General features: G+C 44.7%; 4 protein-coding genes across 10 annotated transcripts; 3 read left to right on the top strand and 1 right to left on the bottom strand.

The window, feature by feature from the left end:
- Positions 1–26: 26 nt before the first annotated feature.
- Positions 27–4,289, bottom strand: twnk (twinkle mtDNA helicase). The gene is made up of 6 exons (XM_088360086.1): positions 4,131–4,289; positions 3,309–3,912; positions 2,522–3,224; positions 1,810–2,158; positions 1,604–1,745; positions 27–1,509 (listed from the first exon to the last, which is right to left on the bottom strand). Exons 2-6 carry the CDS (start codon positions 3,891–3,893, stop codon positions 1,189–1,191), a joined length of 2,100 nt encoding a protein of 699 aa, XP_088216212.1. The 5' UTR covers positions 3,894–3,912; positions 4,131–4,289; the 3' UTR covers positions 27–1,188.
- A 557-nt stretch (positions 4,290–4,846) lies between these two features.
- Positions 4,847–5,768, top strand: mrpl43 (mitochondrial ribosomal protein L43). The gene is made up of 3 exons (XM_088360151.1): positions 4,847–5,094; positions 5,156–5,262; positions 5,523–5,768. Exons 1-3 carry the CDS (start codon positions 4,964–4,966, stop codon positions 5,723–5,725), a joined length of 441 nt encoding a protein of 146 aa, XP_088216277.1. The 5' UTR covers positions 4,847–4,963; the 3' UTR covers positions 5,726–5,768.
- A 493-nt stretch (positions 5,769–6,261) lies between these two features.
- Positions 6,262–9,616, top strand: slc68a1a (solute carrier family 68 member 1a). 3 transcript variants are annotated; one of them, XM_088360148.1, is made up of 10 exons: positions 6,262–6,418; positions 6,795–6,849; positions 7,045–7,253; positions 7,310–7,389; positions 7,470–7,919; positions 7,993–8,113; positions 8,194–8,290; positions 8,378–8,549; positions 8,631–8,824; positions 8,884–9,616. In XM_088360148.1, exons 2-10 carry the CDS (start codon positions 6,798–6,800, stop codon positions 9,120–9,122), a joined length of 1,614 nt encoding a protein of 537 aa, XP_088216274.1. In that variant the 5' UTR covers positions 6,262–6,418; positions 6,795–6,797; the 3' UTR covers positions 9,123–9,616. The 3 variants fall into 3 exon arrangements, with proteins under 3 accessions (XP_088216274.1, XP_088216275.1, XP_088216276.1); XM_088360150.1 differs by having other exon boundaries at positions 6,287–6,396; XM_088360149.1 differs by lacking the exon at positions 6,795–6,849.
- Positions 9,617–9,763: 147 nt separating this feature from the next.
- arhgap27 (Rho GTPase activating protein 27) lies at positions 9,764–18,605 on the top strand. Of its 5 annotated transcripts, none has more exons than XM_088360143.1 (17): positions 9,764–9,923; positions 10,420–10,832; positions 14,532–14,918; positions 15,130–15,354; positions 15,429–15,674; positions 15,815–15,901; positions 16,276–16,343; positions 16,450–16,537; positions 16,703–16,804; positions 16,870–16,968; positions 17,038–17,134; positions 17,200–17,331; positions 17,401–17,499; positions 17,566–17,643; positions 17,704–17,835; positions 17,907–18,012; positions 18,103–18,605. In XM_088360143.1, exons 2-17 carry the CDS (start codon positions 10,455–10,457, stop codon positions 18,278–18,280), a joined length of 2,502 nt encoding a protein of 833 aa, XP_088216269.1. In that variant the 5' UTR covers positions 9,764–9,923; positions 10,420–10,454; the 3' UTR covers positions 18,281–18,605. The 5 variants fall into 5 exon arrangements, with proteins under 5 accessions (XP_088216269.1, XP_088216270.1, XP_088216271.1 ...); XM_088360144.1 differs by having other exon boundaries at positions 10,420–10,826; XM_088360145.1 differs by lacking the exon at positions 9,764–9,923 and having other exon boundaries at positions 10,431–10,621; positions 10,711–10,832.
- Positions 18,606–18,810: the final 205 nt, after the last annotated feature.

Here is an 18,810-nt window from a genome sequence, read left to right on the forward strand (position 1 = left end):
TGCGCGACTCATGGAAACGCAAATAATAACAAAACAATAAGATATTTTTATTTAGTTTTTTGCTTTGAGTATTGTTGAAAGATTTTAAGATTAAAGTCTTAAAATGTGAAAATGGTTAACAATTGAGAGCATTTATCCTAACTAAAATCAAAATGTAATCAGTAATATAACTTGGAGAAACTAATTAAAATAGTTACACCACTGTTTGGCTCTGCTTTTATTTTGCACGCCTCATTGCAAACATTTCCTGCTTTGGACTCCCACTCTGTTTCTGGAACAAACCTGTTCTTTGCTCTGCATTCTAATTATGCCGAAAAGAGGTCATGCCTGATGGACCACCTCAGTACAGCCTTGTGCAAAAAAAAAAAAAAAAAAAAAGAGAATGTGTTATTCTAACCCTAACCTAAAATTCCACCATGTTTCTTGCACATCACAAGACATAGCAGGCACACCCCCACGTGTTGAGGTGACCCATATTTTTACATGACCTCCATTTGCTCGGTGGGCGTGGTGCCCCAGCTAACAGACAGGACAAACATCCCTGTGCAGTTAAAAAAAATACATTTAGTCCCCCTAGCCAGTCGGCTCCAGATGCCCCCGAGTGAGCCTACCCCATTCCAAAGTGTGCCGGATGCACATAATAGCTCCGAGGTAATTGGAAACAATTCTGCAGCTCATTTCACCCTCCAAACTGGCTCTGCTGGGTCATATGAGAACGTAGAACACGAAGAACATTAGTTCCACCTGATGCCATTTAAAGCCTCAAAATCCATCCAGTTTACATGTTGCCGATCTTATCGTTTCCTTTGCAGGAAGTAAGAATTAGAAATGGGCGTCTGCTGATGTCAAGCTCGGCACGCATGACTTTATCATGATTTCAAATCAGTCCAGGCCTGCAGCATTTGAGGGACATGTGGTTCTTATGCATCTGCTAATCAAGGACTGGTCCTCAAATGAGTCTCATTTGCTCCAATTCACAGACTTTGCCAAGAGGAAGTATCAGTCAAATGCAATGTGATTTTTTCCCCCTCCTGAAATATATATTTAAAAAAAAAAAAAAAAACAGTAGTGTCATCTCAATATGAAACATTTTCCTAAAATGGTGTGCCAGTGTAAAAATTGTCACAGTATCAGAAGTCACGTGATTGTGACTCTGTCTACTGTAAGAAAGGTCGTAGTTCATTCACCTCACGTTGGTGGTTGCTTAGCAGCCCGTGTTGACTTTGGCGTTTTGCTTTGCTGTTTATCCGCCTTCTCTCGTTTGACGGACTCCTTCTTTGGAGGTGCTTCATCGCCCTCGTTCTCCTCGGGCTTGGTGGCAACCTTCCTCAGCTTGTGTTTGCCCTTGAGGGGCGTGGCAAAAGTGAGCGAGGGCTTGATGAAGTCCAGCGGGAAGACGCCCACGTCACCGTCAAAGCGGTTCTTGGTCACCTGCAGTGAGCGGCGACCCGGGCACGTTACCAGTTTCTTTTCCTGCAGGATCAGCACGTTGTCCGCCTCTTGGCTGGCCTATTGGGTCACAAAAGGTCACACTGATCATCAGTCGTCTCTCGTCTCTATCACCCAATGGGAATGAAGTAATTAGAAAAAAGCCAGCTCGTACCTTTGCCGAGCCAAATATGGAGGCCGTCTGCAATTCCCGGTCGTCCTCCTCCTTCCTGGGATGAATGATGAGTGTGATGTGGCAGCTGGAATTGGTGGCAAATTTCCTGAATGCCCCGATGATGTGGTCCTGGACGGCAAACCTTTAAGTCCAGAAATAACCTCAGTTGATGAGTGAGCCACATGCTGCTTCACCCCGTCACTCACTTGTCGACCGAGAGGTTCTCCTGCCCCATCATGAACTGCAGGTTGTCGATGACCACGTGATTGATGTCGTAGAGGTAGACGGCGTGCTGCATGGTGTCCAGCACCGACTTGATGTTCTGCTGGCCGTGGAAGGTCATAAAGTAAAGAGGCAGCTCCTCGAACTTGTCCGCCCAGAAGTCGTACTGCTCCAGGTTGTCCTCTAGCCGCTGCATGGCAAACTGTGTCAGCATGATCTTGGCCAGACGCACGTTGTTGATCTCAAAGCTGCCCCACAAGGTGTTGACACCCTGCATGCACAGGTCCAGGGCCAGCTCGCTGATGAAGGTGGTCTTCCCGCTTCCCGTGGGACCTGTACATCAAGTAATGTTAGGGCTATTCAAATTAGCAACTGACTGATTAGAATTTAGAGAGAAAAAATCAGATATCTGATTTATTGACCAATTATTTTGTGACCCATTTTAAATAAATTTGAATGTTGAAGCACGGTGAATGAACTTAAGTATGTGTTAAGTATATGCGGCCCAAAAAGTCCAATGCTACCCTCTAGTGGCCACAAAGAATAATTACACTTTTTAACTTGCATGGAAAGCTAACAGGTTTTTTCAATAGAGCCTTTTAAAATACTTCTCTGGATTATGAATCTTCTTTGCATTTTTTTAAATTGCGTATCATGAATGGGAAATTGCAATAATTCACATAAAAACATGATTACCGGTAAAAACCGTGAGCTCTCCCTTGCGGTGTCCCTTCAGGATCCGGTTGAGCTCAGGAAAGCGTGCCCACTTGACCCCGGCCACTTGCTCGGTGTTCATCATCTCCCCGTACACATCCTCGCGGAGCTGTTTGAAGGACACAATCGACTTGTGCGCGGCAGGGATGGCGGTCGCCACAACACGGTTCAAGTTCTTTCCCTGTGCTAAAGCCTCCACAGGACAAGGCTGGAACTCCCCGGGCCGCACCAGCCAGCAGCGGCGCAAGCCAAGCTTCCGTGAGAACATCTTGGACGCCTCCCAGGAGCGCATGTCGCCGCCCAGCCACAGGGTGACACGCTTAAACTGCTCCAGGTAGGGCAACAAGGCGGGCGGCAGGCTGCCCACTCCTCGCGGGAGGGCCACACTGGCTAAACCCGTAGCCTGGCTCACGGCCAGCGTGTCCAGCTCGCGACCCGTCAGGACCACATTGGCGTCCATGCGGCTAAGCAGAGGGAGGCCAAACAGGTTGTTGTAGGAGCTGCACTTGGGAACCATGGCCTCATTGTAGCAGACGGCGCCATCTTCTGTCGTTTGCGCCGAGAGGAGCTTCAGCCCCTTCAACGAGGAATCGGAACCTCCCAGCCAGGGGAAAACCAGACTTTTAGTGGGCTTGAACAGCCTCACGCCAAACTTCTTCAGTGTTGCATTAGAGATCTTTGTGATCTACAAAAAAAACAGCAAAACGTGTTAAACACACAGATCAAAGTATCAGAGAGTTTATTTTAAGATCCCAGTATCCATCTTTACCTGGAACATAGTCTTGATGAGCGTCGCGTCATCCTCTGCCAGATCCGAGAAGGGCACAGAAGCGGACCAGATGCTTCTCACCTCCCTGGCGTCCCTCTCGCTCTGTTCCTGCTCCTCAGCGCTCTCTCGGTAGCTAAGCAGCACCTGCGGACTGAGGAAATCCCGCTCCTCCGCCTGCATCACTTCCAGGCAGTCCTGGAGGTCCTCCCAGCTCCCTTCCACCTGCGTGTCCATGCACAAGAACTGCCCGGTAGTCTTATCCACGAACAGGGAGAAGCGCTCGGCCCTGGAAGCGACGTCAACAAAGATACTTGGAGCGTGCAGGCAGCTGAAGCCGTCGTGGAAGGGGACGTCCTTGGAACGTAGGTACTGTTTGATATCTGCCACCGTGACAGGACTGGCTGGGAAGTCCACTGTGGATTTGGCATCTTTTTTGTAAGCCCTGGACAAGAAGGAGCCCGGAGTCCACAAAGTCCGAGTAGCTCTGCTATGAGTGAGGAGACAGGGGGATGAAAAATGTCTTGGAGAGATCAACTTTGGGGTCCCTCCCTGAGAGAGACCCCTCAGGAGCAATCTCATCCACATTGGATAAAGTGGATTGATCCTGCAAAAACACAGAAGATAACTCAGTAAAGTTTGGAATATTTTTAGAATATATGGGAAAATGTGTAATTTAGAGACTGTCTCTTGAATTTGAACGGTCAGATTTTATTTTCCCAAAGCATAAAACCGTTTGATCTGTGTTCTTCTCGAACACTGGCGTAATGAGAATAATTACAAGGAACTATTAACTCCATAAGTGCCCAAATTTAAGCATCTTACGCGTTCAGCCACCGATGTACGTCACTTGCTTGTCCTCCATGCGGAATGCATGAACCCGGGCTTTTCTGTTCGTTTCCAAAACACGTCCGTATGAAACGTGGACGAAAAATGAAAACACTGAATTTTACATTTAGACTTTACAGGGACTTGTATTCGTATTACAAATACAACAAAATAATTTTATAAAAATAATAATGGTGCTCATCAAAATTATTGAAAGACTTTAAAGCGTGAAAACAAATGCGCCGCTTCACCAATGTTTCATCCGAAAATATAGAATTGACGGACTGTACGAGCACCAAAATAAGTCCGTGCAAAACGTGCACCAAACGGGAAGATTTGTTAAACACATTAAGCGTGAAAATAAATACGTTTAAAGTTAATATTTTTTCTTGAAATTAATATTAACTACATTGCAGATTTTCAAAACCAATTTTTGAAACACCTCAAAGCGTGTAAACACATACGATCCTTGACTAATGTTTCACCCGAAAATATAGAATTGACGGACTGTACAAGCACCAAAATAAGTCCGTGTAAAACGTGGACCAAACGGGAAAGTCTTTTAAACATTAAATATGAAAATATATACGTTTAGTTGTTAGTAGTTTTACCCAGATTAAACTTTAACCACAATGTACATTTTCTAAATCAATATGGTGACGATGGAAGTTCACTAATGTAATTAAAACCTAAACAAAATTATTTTATTTGTTTCGCCCGGAAATATACGATTAGCGCACCATTCGTGTCGTCCTCTGCCAATGCTGTTATATGTCTTAGATATATTATGCTCTCTGATTGAATCGTTTTGCATTTCCCCTTGAATCAAGATGACATCCAGGGGAACCCAGAGTCGCTTCCTGAAAAGCGTCCTCCAAAACGGTGTGGGTCGTTACGTGTGCCAGCTCAAGCGAATCTCCATAATCTTCTCTAAAAAGGGCGCTAGCTCGTTAGGGGTCAGGTAAGAACATCCTTCTCCACAAAACATTATATGGCCATAATACTATCTTTTTTTAAAACAGGGATTATATTGAAAATGGAGTGGTGGATTACGCCAAACAGAACCCTGGTACCGTCGTGTACGTGTCCCCCGAGTTGTGCAGCAAACCCAAAATTGTGGCCGAATACTGTGAGTAATGTTGGTTATTACTAGTATTTAACATCCACACACAATATAAAGATACTCTAAAAAAAACAATTAATTTAGTGACTCCACTGGGTAAATCAGTCAGCATATGTTGATAATGAAGGGAACATCATCATTTTATCAATGATTTAATGGAATAATGACAGAATATATTGACATTGAGTTGTTGTACAAATTATTACGTACTAATTCATCCTTTTTGGCTGAATGGTGTTTAATCTTGTTCTTATTCCGCCCCGCAGTAAACGGCAACGTGAGGGAAGAGATCGTGGCGAGCAAAACGTCCTCACAAGTGTCAGATATTCTCACTAGGTTGACTTCTCAGTCGGGCCTAGACGTGATCCGCATTCGCAAGCCCTTCCACACAGACAACCCCAGCATCCAAGGCATATGGCATCCCTTTACCAACCGTCCCCCCACGTCTCGGAATAATGACAAAATGTGACATTTTGGTATTTCTTCTATTAAATCAAGTTTTGTGTACAGTATTTTGCCTCTGTGCTTTAACACTGAAAATTGTTAGCTCACTTTTTCTTGCTTGCCCATCCAATATTTATTTCATTTTAGTTCACTTAATAACACAAGCAACATTTATAATGGGTAGTTTATTGAAAGAAGTGTTAGGTGTCACTAAAGCTTGATGTTTTATTTTTTCTACACTCTCAAAATCTATAAAAGTTTGCACACTGATCATAATCATTTGCTGCTCCACACATATTCAAAGCTGTGAATTGTTATAAAGCTGTAGATCGTTAGAACTATATTTTATTTAAAAAAACTATTTACATCAGTTGATGATATATAAAAAGTGATATATATCACGACTAATAAAACTAGTGCAAAATTGAAACATGTATTCAAACATTTTAATCACGGGGATTTCCCCTCGCATCTTTGGTCCAACTACCAGTTCAGCACTTTTACCGCGAGAGGGCGCTGCCGCCATTCATTTTGGCAAATATGCTCCGTTGTCAGGGTGACGAGATTTTTCGCTGCGGTTGACATGACGTGTATACCCGGCCTTGCTGGTTCGAGACCCCGACGCGACGGATTTCCATGACCACAAAGCGGGCAAGGGCCCTCGAAAATATCCTCCCCGTGAGCTCATATCATTTAGTGGGCGTCGTTTAAGTCTGTCGTATGTATCTATTTTTTCAAATCGATATATTCACCCGCTTCCGGTTTACCGGCTAGCTTGCTAACACGTAACCATGGCTAACTATAGCTAGTGTAGCATTAGCCACTCGCACATTTTACTTCTTTAACACCATTATTATTTATTGACATCAGTTTGGACATATTTGTGACATTCCTCCTTGAGTTTTCGCTTCGAACTTGAGCTTCTTTATTCTTGCTAAAAACTCAACAGGTGTTTTAGTTTTTAAGCAGGACTATAATGTTAACTAATGTTAGGTAATGAAGAATAAACTTGTCTGATGCTTGGTGGTGGGAAACTTTTTTTTCTTTTTGCATGCACTGATTGACAAGTTTGCCTCCTTTTGTTGTCCTGTTAGTGCATGGCCACCAAACCTCGTCGGGGCCAACGTTTCATTGCAGTGTCTGGTTACAGTAAGTTTTGTTGATATGGTTAAGTGTGACCTCTTGGAGGTAGTGCCCACCAGCCAGCAACAGCTAGTAAGGGTCTTAATGTAGTGTCAGCTGTCCCTCAGGGCCCCAGGCTGGCTTGCAGCGCTTCTGGTTTGGAGTTTAAATTATATAATGACAAAATAGCTGCTCTAAGAATGCACGTCTCTTTTTCTGCAGGCGATGAGAAGGCGGTGACTAGGGGGAAAGAAAGAATGGGCCGGAGCACGGCGGACTGCTGCCACGGCAAGATTGTCATCTCCACCGCGGTGCTCTATGGCTCCTTGGCCCTCTTCACTTCCATCCTTCACAATGTCTTCCTGCTCTACTACGTGGAGACCTTTGTATCTGTCTATAAGATTGACAAAGTCTCCTTTTGGCTGGGCGAGGTGAGCGAGGAGTTAATGGCGTGTGCTTCTTGTTCTGAGACTGCGTGTCATTCCAGACGGTGTTCCTGCTGTGGAACAGTTTGAACGATCCTCTCTTCGGGTGGTTGAGCGATCGCAGCTTCCTCAGCTCTCCGCAGTGAGTGTCTGCTGATTCCTCCTTCCACCTCCTAAAAGCAAAAGTGTAGGTGACAAAGTCGACTGACTCATTTGGTCCAGGAACGCCGACCAGGTGACGTCTCCAGAGGTGGTCCTGAAGCGGCTCCGTGCGCTCTCGTCTGGCGGGCTGCTCTTCGCCCTGTCCTTCCTGGCCTTCTGGGTGGCATGGGCCAGTCCGGGCCTCCAGTTCCTGCTGTGCCTGTGCCTCTATGATGGTTTCCTGACCATGGTGGACCTCCACCACAGCGCCCTCATGGCCGACCTGGCCGTGTCAGCCGCCGACCGCACGCGCCTCAATTTCCACTGCTCGCTCTTCAGCGCCATGGGCTCCTTGTCCGTTTTCCTGTCCTACTCCTTCTGGGACAAGGAGGACTTCTACGCCTTTCGCGTCTTCTGCGTGACCCTCGCCGCCTTCTCCAGCTTGGGCTTCTTTGTGGTCTCTCGGTTGCTACGGCGACGCTTTCAGAAGGAAGTTCGTCCCAGATTGGATGAAGCACATGCGCTCAAAGAGTAGGTTCGCCAAAACAAGTAAAAGCAAAAAACTTTTTTTGTTTATTTATGGACATACATTTTCTGTGGACAGGCTCAGTGTTGGCCACGCCCCCTTGACCTCATCAGAGCGACCCGTCACCATCTGGCAGTACTTGAAGCAGCTCTCCAGACACAGGAACTTCATGTGGTTTGTCTCCATGAACCTCCTCCAGGTAATCCCATCATCCTATTTAAATGCTCCACTCACCTTTTGATTTTTAACAATGTCCTTTTACTGTGTGTTTGATTTCAGGTGTTTCACTGCCACTTCAACAACAACTTCTTCCCACTTTTCCTGGAGCACCTACTATCAGACAACATCTCCGCCTCCACCGGTTCCATCCTCCTCGGTAAAAAACCAAAAAATCTTCCGGATCTCCATTAGCTTCACGCAAATATGAAGATGACCTTTTGTGTTTATTTCACGTTTGGCGCAGGCATCTCGTATGTGGCGCCGCACCTGAACAACTTGTACTTCCTGACGCTGTGCCAGCGCCACGGGGTCTACCAGGTCATCCGCTGGCTCTTCCTGCTCAAGCTGGCACTGAGCGTGGCCATGCTGCTGGCCGGAGCGGACCGCGTCTATTTACTGTGCATCTTCATCGCAAGGTGCGCTCTGTTTACTTTTCAGACCGACACTCATAAAATGGAGGCCCCACCCCACATTATTTACCTTTCTCATCTCGCCAGCAACCGAGTGTTCACGGAGGGAACCTGCAAGCTGCTGAAGCTGGTCATTTCCGACCTGGTCGACGAGGACTTTGTGGTCAACCGACGGCAGCAGGCGACCTCGGCGCTGCTCTTCGGCATGGTCGCCCTGCTCACTAAACCTGGGCAGACGTTGGCACCGCTCCTCGGCACCTGGCTACTGTGCGCCTACACAGGTGAGCCATGTAAACGTTGCTTGAGGTATCAAACCCTAACATGACCATGTTCTCCACAGGCTATGATATTTTCCAAAGGGAACCGGCGAAGGACTCCGTTGTGGACGCATCAGGTGTGGGAATGCCGCCGCTCCGTCTGGGTTGCTTCCACATGCTGGTGTTTGTGCCCATCACGTGCGCTCTGCTGCAACTGGCTGCCTGGTCACGCTTCACACTGCATGGGCGCAAGCTGCAGGGCATCAAGAGCACCAGGCAGGGCGCCCAACACGGCGCCATGGTGGACGTCAAGGCCATATGATGGCGCTGAGATGCACACAGACACTTTGATTTTTAGTTCTCTTTTTCGACTTTGAAGTTTAAAACACCCTTGTGTGGAAAAATTGAAGGGAAAACAGCACAATGACTAATTAATCTGCACTTTGGTGTAAAACTTGGGTTATATTTAAAAGAAATAACACTTGCCTTATTTTTTAACAGAGTTTTACATATATTTATACTACAGAATCAAGAGGACCCAGTACACTGCCAACCGCTCATTGTTTATGATGAACGTCCATTTAGTTTTACAAATATTTGGATTTTTATCTGATTTTGTCTGCGTGAAGTTTGAAGTAATCAGTTGCAAGAGTTAATGTTTACATACAGCATTGAAGTGTTTTTAAATATTATTGATGTTTTATTTTTTTTTTTGCACAAAACTGCCATTGTCTTGTGATTCTAGTGACCAATGAAAGCTATTACAGGTATATGTGCCATTGCCAAAATTATTAAATGTCATGACCAAAAAGTTAAGTAGTGGCTGCTGCATGATTTTGCCTGGGAAGAAGAACATGACATTTGCAAAAAAAAGAAAAATTATTAGCGTTTTTTCCATCACAGACATTATGATGACACGTGATGTTCACCTTGATGTGTTGCACAGCAAAGCGTTGTTTACAAATCGGGAAGTGTCATCTCTTACTTCCCACTTTTCTAGCTGTAAACGAAGTCCCGAGGGACGGTAGACAAGCAGACTGGCTTCCATTCTCACGACTCTGAGGATTTTAAAAAAAAACTTATTTCGAGCAAGTTTAGCTATTTGTTGTCTCGTTCTTGTCAGGTGAGTACAAATCTATGCTAGCCGAAATACGCTAATTGGTGTTTTTAATTTTAAACGTATGAACAGGACTCGTGCACGTTTTGAATTCCCTATTAAATATGATTTATTTTAATATACTAAGTATATTTTGCAAACGATACTCAATAGGTGTTTGTTGATGACGTCAGACTTGGTCAGTTTTGCATTTGTACTCTGACGCAGTTAAGAACAACAATTTTCCAGCGTGACGCCTTTTTTTTAGTTTTATTTTAGAGCAGTGATGATTTAAATATTTAAGGTCTATAAGTACCACCATCTGATCAACTTTCAAATACAGTTGTGTAGTAGGTATAAGTGTTAATCAAACGTTTAGGAAATTTAGAGCTATTAGGTTTTAATTTAGGAGTTAAACTAATAGGTGGTTAAATTTTTTAATTGTGGTATTTTTTTCTTTTTCCATTGTGTCAGACAATTTATGTAGTTAATTGTGACCCTTTCTCATATCTTTTGTCCTCAGCCTCATGGTGTTGATTCTATTTCCATCACCAAAGCATGGAGCAGGTGTCAGTTCAGCATGAGTTTGAGTATAAAACCAACAACGGCCGCCTCGTGTCCATCAAGCCCAACGAAACCTACTTCCTGCTCTCCAGGACCAACGAACACTGCTGGCATGTCTGCACCAAGCAGGAAGACACCGAGCCCTTCTACATCCCAGCCCAGTATGTGCGCGAGCTCGATGCATATATGGCGACAAGGGTGGTCCGGGAAGCTCAAGGAGATGCTAGCCGGTTCTGCACCTTTGGTATAGGCGGTGCCAAAGCTGAGGTGACACCTAAAAGAGGCGTGCACAATGGAGGGGACGCACCACATGGAAAAGTGGAGATGATGACCGTTAGAACGGACAAGGAGGATCCATCATGTGAAGTCAAGGTAGGACCAAAGTTTTTCTTTCCAAGCGTGGGTTACATAAAAGCCCTTAAAACACACATTAAATCATTTTACTCAACTTTATTTTATTTATAATAGCCTTCACGACACCCTTTTTTTTCTCTTTCTGAAATGCCCTAAAATTCCACAAGAGGGCGCCAAATCCGTGTTTTAATCGAAAAATACTGTTGTGTGAGATCTCGACGTTCGCCTTAAAGTTCAGAGCATTTTTTGGTGTCATATTTAAATAAGATTTTCACTCATTTCAATGGTGAAAGAAATTTCTACTTGAATGAAGTGAAGCGGTGAGTTGGGAGTTTTGTAATGGAGGAGGTGTTTGTGCTGCCAGCCCATCAGCATGTGAATGAGGAGGAGGGTAAGGAGGAGCCTCTCGGTTATGAACACCAGGTTTTGACCCCCCCCCCCCCAAAAAAAAAACCGCTTCATTGAGACTTCAATGGGGGTCTTTAACATCCACCGTTTAGTTTCCAACCAGGAGAGCGTTTAAGCACAATTACGTGGAGCAGGTGACAAACAGGTCTTGTGGGCTGGCTGGCAGGAAGGAGTTAAACTCAGCAGCCGCCACACCCAAACTAAACTGCGGCTTCCCGACCGTGCACCCCCCATCCTGCTCTAGTTCCCGCTCCTGCTCCCAGGAACATGCCGTCGTCACCGTAAAGCTGCCGGACGTCACCTGTTTGCACGACAGGTGAGCGCACCTGTTGCCGAGGACAAAAAGTGACATCAAGCCGCGTAGGTGACTTTTGAACTTCTTCGTGTCTGCGCCGATTCCAAAGGGTTTAACTTTGCTGTGTGAATGAATGAGACCCTCTCTGCCAAGCGTATTCCCAACCTACAATGGAGCTCCGTCTCCATGGTGATGTCAGGGGAGAGTGAAGGGGAAAGGGAGGAGGGTGTGCGTGCAAGCTCGCGGCAATACAGAAAACCCAAATTCACTTTCTAGGACTTCGGTTGTATAATCTAGGAGATGTTGTTGGATGCAAAACTCACAACTATTCATCTACTAATGGATAATCAATTTCCTACTTCAGGTATGTTCATGAAGAATAGTTATTTTCACATTATTGTGAGATTTCTCCCAAGATGATGAAGAGCTCACCTATCAGACGACATTAGCTTTACAACGATAAAAATCCTCACTTTTCGATTGACAGGTTTCTTCCTACCACTGCATCCTACTGAAGAGCCGTTCCTAATATTTTGACTCTTAAATAATAACATACCCCGGAAAAAAAAGAATTCATGTTTCGCAGTGGCTGTCAATCAAAAGCGCTTTTGTCAGGTGTACCTAATGGAGTGTCCGCGGTGAGCCGCGGTTTAAACATTGCATGCCGATAAACTGCTCCAACAGGTCGTGGCGGCGCTGCCTGTCTTGTCACACCTTCACTCTCTCATTTTAGCTTACACACACACACACACACACCATTGTGCTCGTTTTATCTTGTCGACAAAGTGACGTCAATTTCTCAGCCATCTGCAAGCTCACATTAGTTTGTCTGAAAACTATTCAAGGCTCAAGTGAGTTTATAATATCATCACGCCGAAGAATTATATTTTTATTCCATGTGTATAAAATCACATCTGAATTATTGTTAGTGATTTAATAAGTGACGTTTATAAGTTTTATTTAATAGTTTTCTACGGCAGCTACTTTTTGTGGAACTAGAGAGAAGGAAGGTCATTTTGTGTGGAATATTTTCTGTCATGGAGGTCTTGCAGTCAGGAAGTACGACCAATTCAATGCAGGAAGTCCCAGTTTATCGCATGAATCTTTTTTTCCCCCTTGGTTTGACTTTTGTGAAATCTTTTCATGGCCTGGGTTTGCTGCAGAACATTTGCATCGTGTTTTAATGGATTCTGGATGATGAGATGTGTGAATTGAGTGGCGAGAAGGAAGGGGGGGGGGGTAACTCAATAATAGTCCAACTGTGTGCACACTGTGGCGTGATTTGGGCCCCAAATGGGTGTCCCATTGTGGGACTGCATGCCTGCTAAAGTGGTGAACTAATCAGGCAGGCTTCGTGAGTCCCGTCTAAACAACATAGAGAAAGCGAGTTGAAACCAAATACATTGGTTAAAAAAAAATGGTAAAAAATACCAGTGGAAAAACTGGTAATTCATACTATTGCAAAACCTTTATCAACTCAATAGATGTTTTATGTCACACGCTAAAATGTTAGCTGAGTTTAAATAAAGGTTAACCACTAATAATTGAACTGAAATGATGGAAATCCATTGAAGCAGTGTAAAAACAACAAACATTGTATTTTATGTAGCAATACTGACACCTAGTGGTCTGAGAATAAGGCCTTACTATATTTATATTTACATTTATATATTTTTATGTGTTTCGTATTTTTTATATTTATATTTAATTGGTTAAGCATGCGCTTCAGAGGTTAACCGCAGGAGGGCGACAGAGCAATTCAAAACATCAAAGTCTGCTTTATTGTCAATTTATTGTCAATTTTTCACACACAGAGATCGAAATTACGTTTCCCCACTATCCCACGGTGATATTACACAATACACAAGTAAAGAGCACAAAAATTAAAAACAAGAAGGCACAAACAATGAATAAATAAGAGCGATGAATAAATAATAAAGAAATAACATAAATAAATAAACCCATTAATAGACATGGTTTTGCAATCCATATTACGTGTCCAAATATATGTGAAATTTGTCTAAATCTACCAAAATTGACTGACTAACTCGACAGTAGGTTTGTTATTGTGGATGTTTTTAATATTTTGGCACCCTTCATTTTGTGTCACAAGAGTTTTTCTGAGCTTGAATTACTCATGACTTCCTGCGGATTTATCACCCCAAACAAGACGCACATGCTCCGTCTGCTTTCTTTTTCTGCGCTTGTTCAGACAGTTACCCTCTCCCCTCCATCATCACACGCCCACCCCAACCCTTCCTGCTGCGTCGCTCGCAGTTCTCCTTTCTGTCTATCACAGATTCACTTTACTTGTCTTCCCCAACGGTTGTATATTTTACCTTCATCTCCGATGGGGGAGTTGTTGTAGACAAGCATGATGGACCTGTACGCCGGGGTTTGGCCGGGTCACCGGGCCCAGCGGGGTTTGACCCGCTCAATGGCATCGCTTCAGGTAGGTGTCGTGAGTTTTGATGGTGGACGTCGGTGTTTTTGGTGTGGAGTTATACTTTTGATACCTGTTGACAAAACAACGTCGCCTGCTTCCTGGTTTGAAAAGATGGTGCCAAAAACGGCGCCTGTAAATGTGCCGCTTTCAGAGTCGTGTGTGAGACGAGTTTTTGAAGTGAAGCCACATTGTGTTTTTTTTTTGCTCCATGGAAGAAAGTGAAAGTCAGATGCAGAAGTTTGTTTGGTGGAGTAACGTCTGAACCCTGAAGACAGAGTTGACATTTGTAAGGAAATCCCCTGCAATATTTTGTTTTCTAAGAGTTGAGTTTCGGTGAAAGTAAAACTTTGACGCGGCTTACAAATCAATATGTAAACTGAATGATAAGCAAAGCTCCAGTGTTAGCCCAAAGTTAGAAAAGTTCCAAAATAAAACCAGAACACAAATCGTAGTTAGAAAGTCTAGAAAAAAAAAGAAGCTTGGCGGTGTTGGAGTTTCGACACAGCCTGTTGCAGCATGCACACAACATAGCAAATCTCACAACCCCCCCCCCCCCCTCCCCACACAGGTGGACGATGAGAACAAACACGCGCCCATCTACGTCAACGTAGCTCAGCTCAACTCGACTACCTCGCCCCCCCATCAGGACACCGACGGATGGGAGGTGCACTTTGACCCGGAGAGTGGTCAGGACTACTACTACCACCCTACCACGGGACAGACCACCTGGGACAACCCCCTCGCCGAATCACTCCCAGAACCGAGTCCCCCTTTGCCCCTTCCATCTCCTATCCAAACGTCGGATTGGGAGCAGCTAGTGGATGAGCGCAGCGGGTGCCCCTACTTCTACAACGCCATGTCTGGGGAGACGTCTTGGGAGCCACCGGAGCTGCTCAGCCCGTACCCGCCCTTGATGGAGCCCATGAGTGTGCACCGCTTTCACCAGGACGATTCGGTGAGGACCTCTCCGGCTGCTCTACTTCCTGATTCTTGTTTTAGCTTCCCTCAGGGGAAGACGGGTAATGGAGCCTTCTATTTAATGGATTTAACCCTTAAGGGATGCTCCCATTTGTAAGATGTCTGTCCTAGTTTTGACTTTATGGTCTGGAAAAAAAGTTAGAGGTCGGAGGTTAAGGTTCCATTGTTAACACCATTCCTCTCACCAGCCTCAGCTACCTGAGGAAGACTACAGCTCAGCAGATGGACCTGATATCGATGAGGATCCCCTAGCCATGAGGTCCCCTGCGTCCCACAGGGAATACGACCTGTCCTACGTGAGCCGTGCCGTTATCCCTCGAGCCAGCTTGGACCGGAGCACGCCCTCCGGCTGGAGCCTCAGCGTGGAGCCCGACGGAACCTGGGTGTTTACTAACGATCACTCGCTAGAGCAGGTAGCTTTGGTGTTTCCGACTATTCTTCTCCTTGGTGGTCCACTGTATAAAGTCTCAGTTGTGATTGATCACAGTGGGTCAAGTCCGTAGACGACCTGGGCCGAACTTACTATTACCTGAAAGACGGCACCAAGTCCCAGTGGAACCTGCCCGATGTAAGTGGAACCTTTCCACACGGCCTGCTGCTTAAACACCCCACGATTTCTCACCATGTCATCTCCCAGGACGAGAACGGTATGGAGGCCGACGAGGTGAATGTCTTCAAGAACTGGAGACAAAGCGTAGGACCAGCCCAGCTCGCCTCGGTTCAAGACGACGCGGTAGGAGCACTCACACACCTCTAGGACATATTATTTAGAGATGCGCGAGTACCGATACTGGGTATCGATACCAGTCTTTGTTCAAGGTATCAAAATTTCAGTGCACATTCTGACATTCTGCTCGTATTACTTCTTGGCAGAGGTTCGTCCCGACCCACCGGAGGACCACGTCGGACTACAGCAGCGACAGCTCCAGCACGGGAAACTCTCCCGAAGCCCAGCCTAACGTAAGTGACAAAAGGCAACTCGACCCCAATTAGACATTATGATTTTTTTAAAATATAATATTCTGTGCTCTCTCAAGGCTTTTGGGTTTCAACAATGGAGAAACCCTTATTACCTGACCACCAGGTGGCTACGCTATAACGTGGGTTGCTAGCATGAGCGCTATAGAAAAAATTTGCATATAAGCCAACTTTTTTGTTTCTTTGTTTGTATCTCTCATTCATAAGCATACAATAACAATAAATGTGCTTTTTGGTTTTGTTTTGCAGTGTCATATAAGACTTTTTCATTTTGTTTGCTTTGTTCCACATGTTTATGTAAGATATCACATTAGACACTTTTTGTACTGTCCTAAAAAAGTAGTCTCCGGTTACAGGTGCAGAACTTGGAGAAAGCTGGAATCCTGAACAAAACAAAAGTGTCTGAAAATGGCAAAAAGGTCAGGTGAGTGCAGCCGCATGCTTCAGGTCATATAGGAGAACATTTGATATTTTATTATTGGGAATATCTCTGGTTATACATTTGCCCTTGGGCTTTGCTCTGTGCACAGGAAAAACTGGACCCAGACCTGGACGGTTCTGCATGGAGGCACGCTGACCTTCCATAAAGACCCCAAATCCACATCGCCAGGCTATTCGGTAGTTTATTTTCTCAAATGTTTTACCGAACAGATATGATCTAATCCCTTATCCATGTGACTCGGATAACAAAGTCGAGTTGACAAACACTTATGTCGCAGGAATGCGGCACCGCCTGTTTTGCGTCTGTGCTCACATGTTTTTTTTTTTCCCCCCTATTCAAAGAACAAAACCAATCAGATCGTCCCGGAGGTGTCAGTGGACCTCCGAGGCGCCATGATTACCTGGGCCTCTAAAGATAAATCAAGCAAGAAGAATGTTTTAGAGGTACAGTGTTTTGTATGATATAAAATTTGGGCAAATTGAAACCTTCTTAACATTTGCTCTTCCAGTTAAAAAGCAAAAACGGTCTTGAGTTTCTGATCCAGTACGATACTGAGAGCATTATTACCGACTGGCATAAAGTATTATTGGACACCATACGGCAACTGGTAAGTAGTTGTTGAATTTTTTCTTTTGTATTCATTTGCTTTTTATTAATTTAATTTATATTGTTACAGGAGTACCAGGAACACCACTCCGAGGAGGAGGATAGCAGCGACGTGTACGAAAAGATCGGCGTGGCGGAGCAACAGTTAGCCAGCGATTGGCGTCGGGGTGAGCTCCAGCCATGTTGTGAAAAGTCATCCACGGCCGCCATTTTAAATAAATTTTTTGGTCAGCCTCCAGACCAAGCGTCACGAGCACCACCACCGGTGGAGAAACCGACCCAAAGAAGGTTCGCACTAAGTTGATGAAGTTCCTTATGAAGCGGCCTTCACTTCAAGCGGTTAAGGAGAAAGGATACATTCGAGGTACAGTGAGTTTTTGCAGGTCCCACCTCTTAAGACTTTTTATACGGACTTATTCCATCCTGCCTCCAGACAACGTGTTCGGCTGCCACCTGGCCACGCTTTGCGCTCAGGAGCAGACCACCGTTCCCAGTTTTGTGGAGAAGTGCATAAAAGCCGTGGAGAGGCGAGGTAACCCCCCCCCCCCTCCTGCTACTTAAAAATGCAGCTGACTGACTTTTAAGCGTTGACCTCCAGGTTTGGATATCGACGGACTCTACAGGGTCAGCGGGAACCTCGCCGTCATCCAGAAGCTGCGTTTTAAAGCAGATCATGGTACGGGTGACATTATTGTTATCATGATGTTGTTTAGACACTCATGATGCTTCTCAACAGAGGAACTAGACCTTGAGGACGGCCAGTGGGAGGACGCTCACGTCCTCACCGGAGCGCTGAAGCTGTTCTTCCGTGAACTTCCCGAGCCGCTTTTCCCCAACAATCTGTTTCCTCAGTTCGTCTCGGCCATCAGTAAGGCAAATCTTTCGCAAGTAAAGCAGAATCATCTTTTATCAATTTTCACCCTCCTTTTTTTGTTGCAGAAATTTTTGATTACAACACAAAGGTGTGTTGCATTTATGAGTTGATCCAATCTCTTCCCGCTCCAAATCACGACACCATGAAACTCCTGTTTGGACATTTACGGAGGTCAGCGGCCATTTTGTGTTCACATCTTGTGCTACTTTCTGTCAACCCTCGCTCTTCTTGATCTTATTGTTTTGATTTCTTGTGTCTCAGGGTCATCCAGTGTGGCGAGGATAACCGCATGACGGGGCACAATGTTGCCATCGTGTTCGGGCCCACGCTCATGCGGCCTGAAGCAGAGTTGGACAATATTGCTAGGAACACGGTTTACCAGAACCAGATCGTGGAGCTCATCCTCAACGAGTATGAGCGCCTCTTCCATTCAGGCTGAAGGAGTTCATCTCTTTATTTGAAGATTTAACACAAAACATCTTGTGACTTGATTGTAATATAGAAGTGTATACAGCTATTAATATCAACAAGACATTGTGAAATAAATATTACATAGAATGTTTGAATAAAACAGAATACCTATGCTGTATTGTTAGTTGTCTAATGACACCATAGAACTACTGTATATAAAGCTCAACAGACTGGAGCGGTGGCCATTGAAGGAAATGTATTTGTTGTAAATAATAATAGAAAGCATTTATGTGCTGAATGTTGTCAAAAATTATATGCAAAGTAATTCCATAATAAAATAACTTTGTAAAGAAGATTTTTTATTTGGTGACCTTGCTGGGTATTATTTTATATATGTTATTATTATTATTATTATTATTATTATTATTATTATTATCATCATCAGTAGTAGTAGTATTTAGTTCCGCGTAATGTCGTAAATCGGAATTATTTTGTAGTCGGACGCTCTTTTGGAAGCTGTCAAATGGAGGAAATTGAGTGCATTCGAAGTTGATTGAG

This window comes from Syngnathus floridae, chromosome 18, assembly GCF_059516105.1.
Source record: "Syngnathus floridae isolate MCC-2025c chromosome 18, RoL_Sflo_1.0, whole genome shotgun sequence".
NCBI classification, from domain to species: Eukaryota; Metazoa; Chordata; class Actinopteri; order Syngnathiformes; family Syngnathidae; genus Syngnathus; species Syngnathus floridae.